Genomic DNA, 14,435 nt, shown 5'->3' on the forward strand with positions numbered 1-14,435 from the left:
TTAGTAGAGTATTGAATATAACTATATAAATTATAGACTTTCAATATGAATATATATGATGACTATATAGATAATACATATTTTTATAACTTATTTATACTAATCTCGGAGTTGGAGGTACAAGTCAGAGGTGAATCTCGATGCAAAGTCGAAGCTTGAGGTCAAAGTTGATCAGGAAACAGTTTCGACTCCGACTCCAATAAAAATGACACTAAAACCTCTGACTTCGGCTATTTTCTTGGAGCTTCAACTTCTATATTGTAGAATTGGTACAAAGTCGATGAGTCGGATAATTGAATCTTTGCATAGCCCTAAAGGCAATATACTAGGGCAAAGTGCAGCAAAGGGTAGGTGTTAAGCATATCAATGGCAGCACATGTGGAACACATGCTTGTAAAAAATTGGATTGGATTGGATTTGGCCTATAATAGTGGAGTTAGATGTTAGTCTTAAATTTTTATTGTAAAGCCTATTCGTGTCGGGTTGGATTGACTTGAAATTGTAAACCTAAATAACTAGGCACGACTCGACACGATTGACAGGGAGCGTGATGGAAATCATTAATGAAAAGTAATAAGAGTAATTAATAAGTAACAGAAATTATTTAAAACTCGTCACATTTCGAAATTATTCAATATCGAATTCCACATTAAGGGCAAGTTTTTAGGATACGCATCTGATCAAGTTGTATAATTAACGAGTCACGAACTCGTAATGTGTTTGACTTGGATTAAAAAAAAAAAAGTTAATCTATAGTTTGGTTATGAATGTTAATATCATTACATATTTAAACACAGAGGTTCATTTCCATGTTATTTAATATATTTTAATTCCCTTGCTATTTTTCCCATTCTTATATCTATGTTTATGCAATGAATAATATTACATACAGTCGTAAAGTACACAAATGCCGCACAATCAATTTGTAAAAGAATGAGATCCACTTTAAAAAATTAATTTTTTTTTCATATAAATCCGTATTTATTCACTTTTTAAAAAATATTGAGCGGCAGACTGTTTTTAGGAGTCAGACTGCAAATATCATTTCTCTAATATCATTTTTGTACATACACGTCCCAAATTCGTATGTACTTGCAAAGAATCCAACCAATAACAAGCAGCCTACTGCGAGAGCAAGGAGGATAGGTAAGGCACTGTACTTCGTCATCCACCAAGATACTCATTATTGCAGAAAGCAACCAAAACGACCCCTAAAGTACTGGGAATTCAAATGAATAGGCACGTTTTACACTATGTTTGAAATAACAAACAAATTGCATATGCTTGTGGTTCTATACAATATTTTTTAGTTAGTGTCAAACAACACACTTGGACTAGAAGTGGAATCCGTACATCGATTTGAGGAACATCACAGAGACAGGTACATTAATAATCAGGAATGGAAGCAAACCGATATCCTTTGGCATTCCTCCATGCATAATATGCAATTCGAGTCTCATAAAAGCCTGCAGTCACAATCGATCAATATAAAGGTGGTCAATTACTGACAAATGGATGGAAATTTTTTAGCAGATCCATACTGAAAACACAACTCAGAAAAAGGCATTAAGAAACAACTCAGCTGCACCATCCACTCTTCTCTGTTGCAGGAAATAGTTACATTAGATGCAAACCTAATTTGCATAAAAGGTTGCAATGTATTACAAAAAATTAACCAAAAACGACACTAAAGACTGATAAAATGGTTGCACTTCCACAAAGGCATCAATGGCCTGGTAACCCGAAGAGGGGAAGCATATGCTCTTGAAGGGAAGATTGCTTTAGTAGTGGACAAATTCAGACTCTACCAACACATATAAAAGGCACTCACCCAAGTTCAACCCGGAAAGACTTCAACTCAAGTCTCAAAAAGAAATAAGGATGCCAGCCATAGGACTGACCGCTACTAAATTGAGTAGCACAAATGAGACAAGCCTACAGCAGACCACACAACATCTCATGCCATGATGGGGAACTCGCTTACATCATTCAGTATGTGATAAATGGCATTTTACACCAATACTAAATCCAAACCACAAAGTATTTGCAAGTACCAGAATATCCATTACCCTCCATTTCCCATATATAATTTTATCTTACAAAGAAAATAAAGCATTGGATAGGTATTAAACAAGATGATTACTTAGTCATGTCTTAGTATTGTGCAAGCTGATAATTGTGTTAGTAATAATAATATGAATACCTGGGAGGAAGGAGATAATTCCTAAGGCCAAAAGGCCGAAGGCCTGGGAGTGCTCCCCTCCCATGTGACCTGTGAAGATGAAATATGAAAGGAAGAGAAGCACTGATCCAAGAAACAGCAGGAAGAGGGCAAGGGCAATGGATTTCCATGGGATTTTATCCAAGGCTTTGGGTGTATAGTCAAACCGAGCGTCGTACTGTCTTCTCGCAATATCATCATAATTATCATCTTCATCGGTAGGGAGAGCATTGTAATATCATCATAATTATCATCTTCATCGGTAGGGAGAGCATTGTACTGAACATGGCGTCTTGATGCCATAGTAATCAAACTCAACTCTCAATTAATCCTAGGGATACTCAAACAACACAATCAAATAAGTATAGTATAATGAAAATTGTGAAAGCAGATTAGCACAAACTAACATGTTGTGTATCCCGCAACTGCATAAAATTAGATTCACTACCCCCCACCCATTGGCATCCAAAAGCAAATAATCCTAAAACAAAACTTAGAAATGCCATGTTGCAAATTAAATAAAAATCTTCTCAATTAGACATACACGCCAACTATGTTGGCAGAATATAGGAAGTAACGCATCAGAGTAGTGCTTGTTCACAAAATGACTGTATCTCACACCATGACTCAAACCGAGGCTTTAAATGGGGGTGATACTCATCAGCGTGTCCAGAGAAATTTAGTCTATCGCACCGGACCAGAGAAAATATTGAAAAAATAAATCCACCAGTGAAACTTTTCCCAATATCAGACTACATTCATCTCCTTTATTCCACATAATATTGAAGGATCAATGACTCATGTCAGTGGAGAACAAACGGGTCGCTCCATTATATACAAAAGAGCTGGTACTTTAACTTCCTAAGAAACAACTGTGCTTACTTTTCTTGGATAAAAATTCATGTAAATATGGTACAAGCACAAGTAGAGAAATGAAAATTAGCTTGGGATAGAAGAAATATCATAAAACCAACTTTCATACAAGTAGAAAGTTGGTAGTAATACACTAGCAATTAAACATATTAGTATTCGATTGAAGCTAATAAAGGATCAAGGCTAAATTTTTTATATCCGTTGACGCTTCTTTCATAGAAAACAACAGAACCCCATGAATCAGCATACATTCAACTTGACCAAAAAGCAACCCAGATCAATGGTAGCCCCCAGATTTTGCAAAAAGATATATGCCCATTATTTAACAACTAGAAAACGATCAGCCAATAAAAACCACATACATCATAGGATAATTTTCTGCAAACGAGATTGTCACGATTAGACATACCCAGTTACACCCAAAAGGCAAACCAAACAATAAACTTTTAACAAACTCCTTGAAAAACAAAATAATGCCACGAATCCCTTGGGAAGACTTCTATCAGAAAGAAAATTCTTAAAAGTCTGAGAGCCCAAAACTTTAGAAAGAAACGCCATCCGAAGAAAAACGAATAAGCCGATGAAAACCTGGAAAATAGCAGCACATGAAAGTTCCTCCCGACGGATTGAGGGACGCCAAAATTGGTGGAAATTTGAACCTGTGGTCTTAATTTGATGAAGGAAAAAGCCCCAAACAAGTCAAAGAAAGCAGATGAGAGAGGCCGAGAAGTGAGAAAGATTTCACAAGGAAGAGTCCCGAAGTGGTTTGGATTTCATATTAATCGATTTGGGTAAAAATAGATTAATATGATAAGACACGATGAATAAATAAATTAATTACGAGTCAATATGTGAAACTTACAGTGGACCTCTACGATACGAATAAATTTTATTTTTAAATTTTAAAAATAGCGTAATGTTAAATATAGATCGAGATTGTGTAAATTTTATACACTCATTTTGAAAAAAATTAGAATCTATTATTAAAAAAATATTTTTATATAGGTCTAATAAGACCGTAAATACCATTTTTCTTAAAAATATTTAGTCTTATATGTCTTTTTTGTTGTTTAGAATATGTGATATTAATATTATTATTTGACTATATTATATCTAAAACTATTAAATTTTTTTTGTTAATATATAATTTTATTTTATGAAAATATTAGTTTTATTAATTATTGATTTGATTCATTTGAATATTGATAATAAAATATTTTATCATGAGTTCAGTTGTAATTGTAAATTATTTATGTAATTATATTTATATTATATTAATTGAATTAAAAAATAAATATATGGGTAAGCTCAACTCATTTATATGAAATAAATTAATCGGATTGAAATAGATTAAATGAGTTGTGTCCAAATTAACAGAATAATAATTAATCATTAAACATGTTAAGTGGGTCGGGTTTAGATTTTAGAGTCTGGACACATAATTTAATACACATGACTTGATACGAGATGAACATGAATTGACACCCTGAATTATCTACAAACAACATAAATGTTTCCTTTTGGTATTGATATCATACTAATACTGTAATATCCCTAGTGCTATTTTCTTCGTTTTCTAATATGAGCATATAATAATTATAATATCAAATAAGGAGTGAGAGGGAGAGATAAAGATAAGTGTTTATAATTTTATTGTGGGGGTTCTCTTGGATGGAGCCTGGAGCGTCTTTTAGAGGGAGAGCTAAATATAAGTGTTGCAATTTAAATTGAGTTTGCTTTTAGGCAAGTCTTTTTATTGATACATCAAACATATGTTGTAGTAATGTGAAAACCATATTAGTTTACATAAAAAGAAGTATTAGTATTATATATTTTGACCGTTTCTATCAATATAATTATGAGCCCCACAATAAGATCACATGTGTTACACATTAAGCTTATAAATAAATAAAATAATTCTTGTTGTTATAGTTTTTGTTCTCACAAGAATATCTAATTTTTCTTTATTGATTGTTTTCTTTAAAAAATCATTTTCTCCTGTATAAATAACTTGAGAAATGATAGTTGCAGTTGTGAGTGCGTAAGCGCTGTTCAGTCACTTTGAAAAAAATAAATAAATACGAGACCTACATGAAAGAAATTAATTTTTTAATAGTAGACTTACTTTTTTTTCAATGTGACTGTACGACACTAAAAAGATAAATGCAAGACAAGGTTTAGGATGAATAAATCAAATCTCCGTAATAATGTATGGAGACGTACTGCACTATATATAACTGCTTTAGTGTACATAGTTGAACACAATACAAATACTCAAACTTATCAGTTAGTTACATTGTTCTTATCTATATCTTTATCAACATTTGAATTATTAACAAATCGTGTATCATTAGAAGTCTCATCTGTTGGAGACGTTATCTGATCTTTGACATCATCTAGGACTATGTTTCTTATACGCCCCCTCAAGCAAAGCGGGGCAGCAGCCACGTGAAGCTTGTCCTTGAGGAGACTGAACCTTGGAGCAGGAAGTGGTTTAGTCAATACATCGGCTAACTGATCTTTCCCAGATATAAACCGAACATCCAAAGTCTTCTTAGCTACTTGTTCACGCACAAAGTGGAAATCCAACTCAACATGCTTTGTTCTAGCATGGAAGACGGGGTTGGCTGTTAAGTATGTAGCTCCGATATTATCGCACCAGAGAATTGGAGCATGTGTTTGGAAAATACCAAGCTCACGACAGAGAGACTGCAACCAGATGAGTTCTACCGTAGTGTTGGCGACAGCCCGATACTCTGCTTCCGTACTCGATCGTGCCACAGTCGTTTGTTTCTTTGAGCTCCAAGACACAATATTATTTCCAAAGAAAATGCAGTATCCACTTGTGGACCTTTGATCATCAGGCGACCCTGCCCAGTCGGCATCAGAGTACGCTATAAGTTGTGAGTTAGAGCTTGGTCGAATAAGGATACCATGATCTAAAGTGTGTTTTAGGTATCGAAGTATTCGTTTCACTGCTGCCCAATGATCTGTTGTGGGTCGATGCATGAATTGGCACACTTTGTTTACGGCAAAGGAGATATCGGCTCTTGTTAATGACAGATATTGCAAAGCCCCAACTGTGCTTCTATAGAGTGTCTCATCTTCAAAAGCATCACCAGTAAACATGGACAGAGCATGAGAGGTAGACATCGGGGAAGCCACTGGTTTGGCGTTTAGCATATTAGTGCGCTGTAGTAAGTTCAAAACATATCTTTGTTGAGAGAGGAACAACCCGTCTGCTACAAAGTGAGCCTCAATGCCGAGAAAGTAGTGAATGTCCCCAAGATCTTTAAGAGCAAATTCCATACCAAGAGACTGAATGACAGAGGAGACAGCAGACGAGGATGAACTTGTGATTAATATATCGTCCACGTAAACTAGAATATAGATGATTAGCTGATCACGTTGGAAAGTGAAGAGTGATGCATCTGACTTAGCATTAATAAAACCCAACGATATAAACTTGTCACTGAGGCGTGAATACCAAGCTCTAGGCGCCTGTTTTAAACCATAAAGTGCCTTATGAAGTCGGCATACATGATCTTTGTATTGAGGATGAGAAAATCCGGGAGGTTGTTGCATGTATACTTCCTCATTAAGAATTCCATGGAGGAAAGCATTATTAACATCTAGTTGTTTGATGCACCACCGATGACTAACAGCGTGAGACAGCACAAGCCGAATGGTAGTGGGTTTAACCACTGGGCTGAACGTGTCTTGAAAGTCTAGACCCTCTTGTTGATGGTACCCCTTGGCCACAAGACGGGCCTTATACCGATCAAGTGTGCCATCTGGCTTCCGTTTAACTTTGTAAACCCAGCGACACCCCACAATGTTCATATTAGTTCGTGGCTTAACAAGTGACCAAGTACCATTTTTGAGCAGGGCATTGAATTCGGCATTCATGGCCTGTCTCCACTCAGGGTGTTTAGAAGCATGAGTATATGAAGATGGTTCAGGTAGGGAGAAATCTGAGATGGCCACAAGGGCTTTAGGAATAGGATATCGGATACAACCATCAGTGTATTGTTTGGTTTTGACAATATTGTGTTGAAGTCGAGTTTGCATCGGATGAGATCGAGGAGGTGCAACATCTGCTGCAGCTGGCTGGGCTGATACGGTCAGGGAAGGGCTGGACTGATGCAGACTGGGTGAAGGAGACATATTTTGTGGAGACTCAACAGGAAGAAATGAGACGGAATTAATAGGTTCTGAAGTGGGTAGAAAGGATGACACTGGTAGTTGCGACATAGGAGGTGACGGACTTGGCACTCATAATGTGGACGGTAAGGGAGTAAACTCAGCTTGAATTGGGAGAGGCTTGTCTTTGATATTACTGAACGGAAAATGGGACTCATTAAATATAACATGCCGTGACAGAAATATGCGACCGGATATGGGTTCAAGGCATTTATACCCACGATGATGAGAGCTATACCCAAGAAAGACACTTTTGAGAATGAAAATGCATTTTGTGACGATTATAGGGTCGAAGATAGGGCCAGCATTCACACCCAAAGATACGTAAAGTGGAATAATCAGGGGGCCGTTCAAATAATTTTTCAAAAGGGGAGATATGAGACAAGATAGGAGTTGGTAGACGATTGATGAGATAACAAGCCATTTGAAAAGCAGAATCCCAATATTTATATGGGATAGATGTGTGGGAGAGGAGAGCAAGACCGGTCTCTACAATGTGCCGGTGACGTCTTTCGACGGAGCCATTTTGTTGATGAGTGTGAGGACAAGTAATACGATGATGAATCCCAAGAGAGTTAAAAAATTTATGGAGACTTCGGAATTCACCACCCCAATCGGTTTGAACCATTCGTATTTTGCGGTTAAAAAAACGTTCTACATGTAGATAAAAAGAGCGAAACAAAGGTAGAACATCGGATTTTTGAGAAATGGGAAATAACCAAGAGTATTTACTGAAATGATCAACAAAAAGAACATAATATTTATTCCCTTCAGTAGATAAACAAGGAGATGGTCCCCATATATCACTGAAAATAAGATCTAACGGACCCTTAGAGACAGTCTCAGATGGGACAAATAGTAGTTGATGGCTTTTGCCTTGTTGACAAGCAGCACATACACTATCAATTTTATTAGACGTTATAGGTAGGGAAAATCTAGAAATAATGTGCCGAACAATTTTCATGGAAGGATGACCGAGGCGAGAATGCCAAGTAGTCAATGGAGCACGATTGGAGAGAAGAGCTTGAGGTAGACGAGAGATGGTGGAGGGAAAAGGGTATAGCCCAGCTTCAGCTTTGCCTTGCAGCAGGATGTTCCTCGTGGCCTCGTCCTTGATGCAAAAATGATCCCCATGAAATTCAATAAAAACACCATTGTCAGTAGTAAATTGACTCACAGAAATCAGGTTCTTTGTAACTGAGGGCACATGTAGCAGTTTATTCAACAAGAAGGAATTATTGGATAAAGGTAATTTAGAGGAACCAATGTGATCAACATTCAAACCTGTACCATCACCAACGTGAATCTGATCAGGACCATGATATGGCTTAGCATGAAGATTGAGATTCTGAAAATCATTTGTGAGATGGTGAGTAGCACCCGAATCAACGTACCATGCAGTGTCATTAGTGGCAGGAGCAGTTGCCATAAAGGCAGTAGGCAACGATTGAGAATTCTGAAAGGAATGATCAAATCGACGCCAATAAGATATTGCCCAATGTCCAGGCTTTCCACATACTTGACACTGGATGCGGGATGGATGTTGATTGTTGGTGGGAGTTCCACGGCTTCGACCACGACCATGACTACGTTGGAAATTATTATTGGAGAATCTACCACGGTGACCGTTATGACGATTATTGCTGTGAGGGACATCTTTGTTTGTGGCTAGATTGGCAGAAGCTACTGCTACGTCGACAGCTGAGGTCTGCTGCTCAAGGTGCGCCTCATAAGTTTGTAAGTGGCCAAAGACATCATCAAGTGTCATAGGATCAACCCTCGTGATTGAAGTAATAAGGGGATCATAGGTAGTGTCGAGTCCAGCTAGGAGGTAGGAAACAATCTCACAGTCCTCCAAAGGTTTGCCAATTGCGGCAAGTGTATCAAATAGGATTTTAGCCTTCTGAAAATAATCTGTGATTGTGGAGTCACCCTTTTTAAGGGTGGAAAGTTGGAACCTGATTCTTGTGATTCGAGCTTGAGAGTGGGCAGAAAACATACGCTGCAGTGCCAACCAAACTTCACGAGATGTTGAGAGGCCAACGACTTGAGTCAGTACTCCTTCAGATAATGAGGACACCAGCAAACTGAGGATCACTTGATCCTGCTGGAACCACCTTGTAAAGGCTGGATTAGGTAGTGAGACGCCCCCAACATCAGGCAAGTACGACGACGGAGGAAGAACACTTCCATCAACGAAGCCAAAAAGCTGTTGCCCGTGTAGATATGGCATAATTTGAGCCTTCCATAGCAAATAATTGTCCTTGTTAAGTTTTATAGTAATAAAATTTGAGAGATTTGAAGGGGAATATAATTGTGGAGGAGGGCTAGAATGTGAAGCCACAAAGGAAGAATGGGAGGAGGATGAAGACTCAGAAGCCATGGATCACAGACGTTGGTCTTTAATGGCTCTTGATACCATAAAAAGATAAATGCAAGACAAGGTTTAGGATGAATAAATCAAATCTCCGTAACAATGTATGGAGACGTACTGCACTATATATAACTGCTTTAGTGTACATAGTTGAACACAATACAAATACTCAAACTTATCAGTTAGTACATAGTTGAACACAATACAAATACTCAAACTTATCAGTTAGTTACATTGTTCTTATCTATATCTTTATCAACATTTGAATTATTAACAAATCGTGTATCGTTAGAAGTCTCATCTGTTGGAGACGTTATCTGGTCTTTGACATCATCTAGGACTCTGTTTCTTATACTTAGACACTATACGACTATATGTAGCATTACTCAAATAACTCACTCAAATCATTTCAAGAGAATTAAATGTCGATATTAGTAATTACCATTAAATTATACATCGTAACAAGAATATAATAATCATCATATATATGTAATGATTATTTCTTTCCAAAAGAATTACAAGTTTACCCGACAAGTTTCTTTAGCAAGATGTACTTTCATGACATATTAACAAGGTGATTAGACTTGATCTAAGGTTAAAGAAAGTGGGCGATACCTAGTGATTTTAATAAAAAGAACTCACAAATAACAGAAGAAAACTGTGACTGTAATGAAATATCTTGGTAGATACAATACAAAGTCCAAACTCAAGGTGCGCCCATAAAACATCCTTACAAACTTTCTTTCCTATACAATCTCAAAATCATTTGCAGCATTATTGGATCTGCAACTTGCAATAGATTAGGAAGAAAGTTATGGTAAAATGAAGAAGAAGACATGAACTACACAATCTCAAAAATATTAATGGTAGCATATCAGAAGCTATATATGTATATATATATATATATATATAAATGCAGATGTATGTGTTAATTGTCAGAGTTTCAAAGTGGACCATTTCCATTGTTATGGCTTGGCTTCAAAGCCAAGCACCATCATCTACTTCCCAAAAAGAAAACAGCCACCAAACTTCAAAAACTTTAAAAAGTTGACATCTTTTTGCCGAGTACTAGACGGTGCGTAATAACAAACTCGTGTATGATCATTTCATGTACCCACTACTGGAAAACATTGCAACCCAAACTTATCATTCCTAATTCTAGCAGACAAGACAAACACTAAGGTACTGCATGCCTTACCTTCGAAGATACGCACACTTATATTTTCCTATAATGCTCAAGAGCCATAATGACCCATCACTCTCCCACCCCCTTTAAAAACATCCTTACCTAACACTTACAAAATGTTAACAAAAGCTATCTTGCCCTCCCACCCCCCATTCAGGCCATTCAACACAACACCATGGCCCTCCTCATCTTCCTGATCTCCCTCCTCCTCTCTTCCTATCTGCATATTGTGTTTTCCGCCCATTGCACCACCGTCACCGCCACCAAAACTTTCCATAAATGCATGACACTCCCTACCCAACAAGCCTCCATAGCATGGACCTTCCATCCCCACAATGCTACTTTAGACCTTGTCTTCTTTGGTACCTTCATTTCACCCTCTGGCTGGGTTGGATGGGGCATCAATCCTACATCTCCTGAAATGACCGGAACCCGTGCCTTAATTGCCTTCCCCGACCCAAATTCTGGCCAAATTGTCCTACTACCGTACATCCTAGACCCAACTGTAAAACTCCAAAAGAATCCTCTAATATCTCGCCCCCTTGATACCCGCCTCCTATCTTCCTCTGCCATCTTGTATGGGGGGAAAATGGCCACAGTTCACAATGGTGCTACAATCCAAATCTACGCCACTTTGAAGCTTGTGCCAAACAAGACCAAAATCCACCACGTGTGGAACCGTGGACTCTATGTCCAAGGCTACTCACCGACCATCCATCCAACTACCTCTAACGATCTTTCCTCCATCGCCACCATAGATGTTCGGTCAGGTTCAGCCACTGCTCAGCACGACAACATCAAAACACTGAAAACCGTGCATGGTGTCGTAAACGCCATCTCATGGGGACTTATACTGCCTATTGGGGCCTTGACGGCACGCTACCTTAGGCACATACAAGCGCTAGGGCCCGCATGGTTTTATGCTCATGCAGGCATGCAACTTTTTGCATTTTTCCTAGGAACAGTGGGGTTTGCCATAGGAATTCGACTTGGGGAGCTGTCACCGGGCGTAGAATACGGGCTTCACAGGAAGCTCGGGTTTGCGGCATTTTGCCTAGGAGGGCTGCAGACACTTGCACTACTGTTTAGGCCCAAAACTACAAACAAGTTTAGGAAGTATTGGAAATCTTACCACCATTTTGTTGGGTATTCTTGTGTGGTGCTAGGGGTTGTGAATGTTTTTCAAGGATTTGAAGTAATGGGAGAGAGCAGGTCTTATGCTAAGCTAGGCTATTGTTTGGGGCTCTCTACCTTGCTTGGCGTCTGCATAGCTCTGGAGGTAAATTCTTGGGTGATCTTTTGTAGGAAAGCCAAGGAAGAGAAGCTGAGAAGAGAAGGACTGATTGGGGGATCTGATAAAGGGAGTGGAACCCATATATAGTTGACTATATATGCATGTCGACCAACAATTTTTCTGTTCGTTCAAAAGATTCTTTAAGCCTCTTCATGCATCGAACTTATTTTTTGTGAAAGTAAAGGTCTTCAGGTCATCAATTTTCGTCTTCAATATGTAAGGATTCCTCTAATTTTTCTTTCTTTTTCTTTTTCTTTTCCTGTTTCTAAAGCTGCTTGTTGTCACAGTCTCATGGATCAAATATAGATAATATTTATATATATATATATATATATAGCCAACTACATGCTAAAAGAATGATTCTTAATTTTAATATTAATCCATTCATGTGCAGTTTATCAAAATTAGTCAAGTGCAACTTTGGATTATTGCTAGTTAAATTTCGAGTTATGATCTATAATAATGCATATCACCTGCATTGACAAGAGCTAAACTTCACTTGTTCATCATGAAGGTAAGGCTAGATAGAACGCAAAAGAAAAAAGAGGAAATTACAACCAATATGAGATGCCAAAGAGTGTGTGACAATTAATTACAAAGCTTTATCCTCATTTGTTTTCACATATATATAAAATGAGTTGAGATAAAAGTTAAAAATTGAATAAAATATTATTAAAATATATATTTTTAATATTATTTTTATTTTAAGATTTAAAAAAATTAAATTGTTTATTTTATTTTGTGTGGAAATTTGAAAAAATTGTAATAATCAAATTAGATGAACAGTTGAGAAGTTTTGTGAAAAAAAAAAAAAAAAAAAAAGAGACCTTAGAGGGTCGTGGCCGGCCACCATACATATCTATTTCCATAAAAATAAATAAATTAGGGGTCATTAAAGCTGTGTTTGAATGTTGAACTGAGTTGAATTGAGATGATAAAGACTTATTAAAATATTATTATTATTTTGAGATTTGAAAAAGTTGAATTGTTCATTATATTATATTAAAATTTAAAAAAGTTATAATAATGAGTCGAGAAACAAAATAACCCTAAAAGATAGTTTGTCAAGAATGGGATTCGAACCCATGCCCTTTCGGACCAGTACCTGAAACTGGCGCCTTAGACCAACTCGGCCATCTTGACATTGTTAATGATTTGGTTTACTTAATTAATATCAAAGTAATGTTCTAGTACTGGATATCGCCATATATACAATATTTGACCATATATATGTAGTGTAATGCGTAGGTTCATTCACATAATTAATTGTAGTACGTTGTGGTGGTCTCATCATAGCATGCCATGCATGGGGTGCTGGGTGCCCGCCGTTTCTGGTGTTTATGATGTCCGGCACTTCTTTTTCTGATCTCAAGATACGATGATTGTTCTTGCTTTTAAGTATTGACATTGACTTCATTAAAAGTCTAATCACATATAAAATATGATGAATTTCATTAAAAGAGAGCTGTATTGGATTAGTTAAAGAAATAAATGTGAAATTTTGAACTACAGTAAATGTATATGTTTCTTCAAATTTAAAGAGCTACTGTTTACTCATCAAATATATTTTTTATTTACTTTTAATCTCCAATGATATTTTTTATTCATGTTTAATCTCCAATTATCTTTTAATAATAATATAAGAATCAAATTAAATTATTAATTAACATATGATTAATGTAATTATAAAATATGAAAAAATATATATATTATTATTAAAAAAATAATATTATATTATTATTTTGATGAATTCAATAGCTAATTCAATATGAAGTTATAAATAAAGAAGTTTTAAATATATAGAAAATATGTACTTTTTATCAAAATTTAAAGATGAATTTCATGAGTCTAATACTAATGCTCTTATTGCACGTTGTCTTTGGAAACTTAAACCCCAAGGCCTCACAAGTATCATTTTCTTTTACAATAGAATTTTGCAATCAAACGTTTCTTCTTGTGGGTCATCTGGTCAACGGACGACATTCATCATGTTGATGAATGATCATGTCGGTTCCCAAAACAAGTAAATATTACTAAGCTTTTAAAATGCTAACTTGTGTGGTGTGCGGTTGAGATCTTGAGGATTTGCAGCCTGTGAGTTTAGGAATTCGATTCATCATATCGATCTCATGGAGAGACTAGCTTGCATGAGTTGACCGGGGGTAGGAAAAGGCCATGTTCCCACACCCTTTTTCTTCACTTTAAAATATCCAGTGCTTCGGCACAAATATCCAAGAGAGGGAGGGAAAATGATCTCTCTTTAATGTGTCCCTATCCTAATATT

The 14,435-nt window shown here is 36.7% G+C and overlaps 2 protein-coding genes and 1 non-coding gene across 3 annotated transcripts; 1 reads left to right on the forward strand and 2 right to left on the reverse strand.

Annotated features, from left to right (window-relative positions):
• Positions 1-1,160: 1,160 nt before the first annotated feature.
• LOC118343851 (transmembrane protein 230-like) lies at positions 1,161-3,872 on the reverse strand. The gene is made up of 4 exons (XM_035683070.1): positions 3,683-3,872; positions 2,476-2,552; positions 2,204-2,431; positions 1,161-1,466 (listed from the first exon to the last, which is right to left on the reverse strand). The coding sequence occupies exons 2-4, from the start codon at positions 2,522-2,524 to the stop codon at positions 1,387-1,389; spliced, it is 357 nt and encodes a 118-aa protein (XP_035538963.1). The 5' UTR covers positions 2,525-2,552; positions 3,683-3,872; the 3' UTR covers positions 1,161-1,386.
• Positions 3,873-10,948: 7,076 nt separating this feature from the next.
• On the forward strand, positions 10,949-12,469 carry LOC118343852 (cytochrome b561 and DOMON domain-containing protein At2g04850-like). The gene has a single exon (XM_035683074.1). The coding sequence runs from the start codon at positions 11,033-11,035 to the stop codon at positions 12,236-12,238; it is 1,206 nt and encodes a 401-aa protein (XP_035538967.1). The 5' UTR covers positions 10,949-11,032; the 3' UTR covers positions 12,239-12,469.
• Positions 12,470-13,213: 744 nt separating this feature from the next.
• TRNAL-CAG lies at positions 13,214-13,294 on the reverse strand. The gene has a single exon. It is a non-coding gene; the product is annotated as a tRNA-Leu (tRNA).
• Positions 13,295-14,435: the final 1,141 nt, after the last annotated feature.

This window comes from Juglans regia, chromosome 1, assembly GCF_001411555.2.
Source record: "Juglans regia cultivar Chandler chromosome 1, Walnut 2.0, whole genome shotgun sequence".
NCBI classification, from domain to species: Eukaryota; Viridiplantae; Streptophyta; class Magnoliopsida; order Fagales; family Juglandaceae; genus Juglans; species Juglans regia.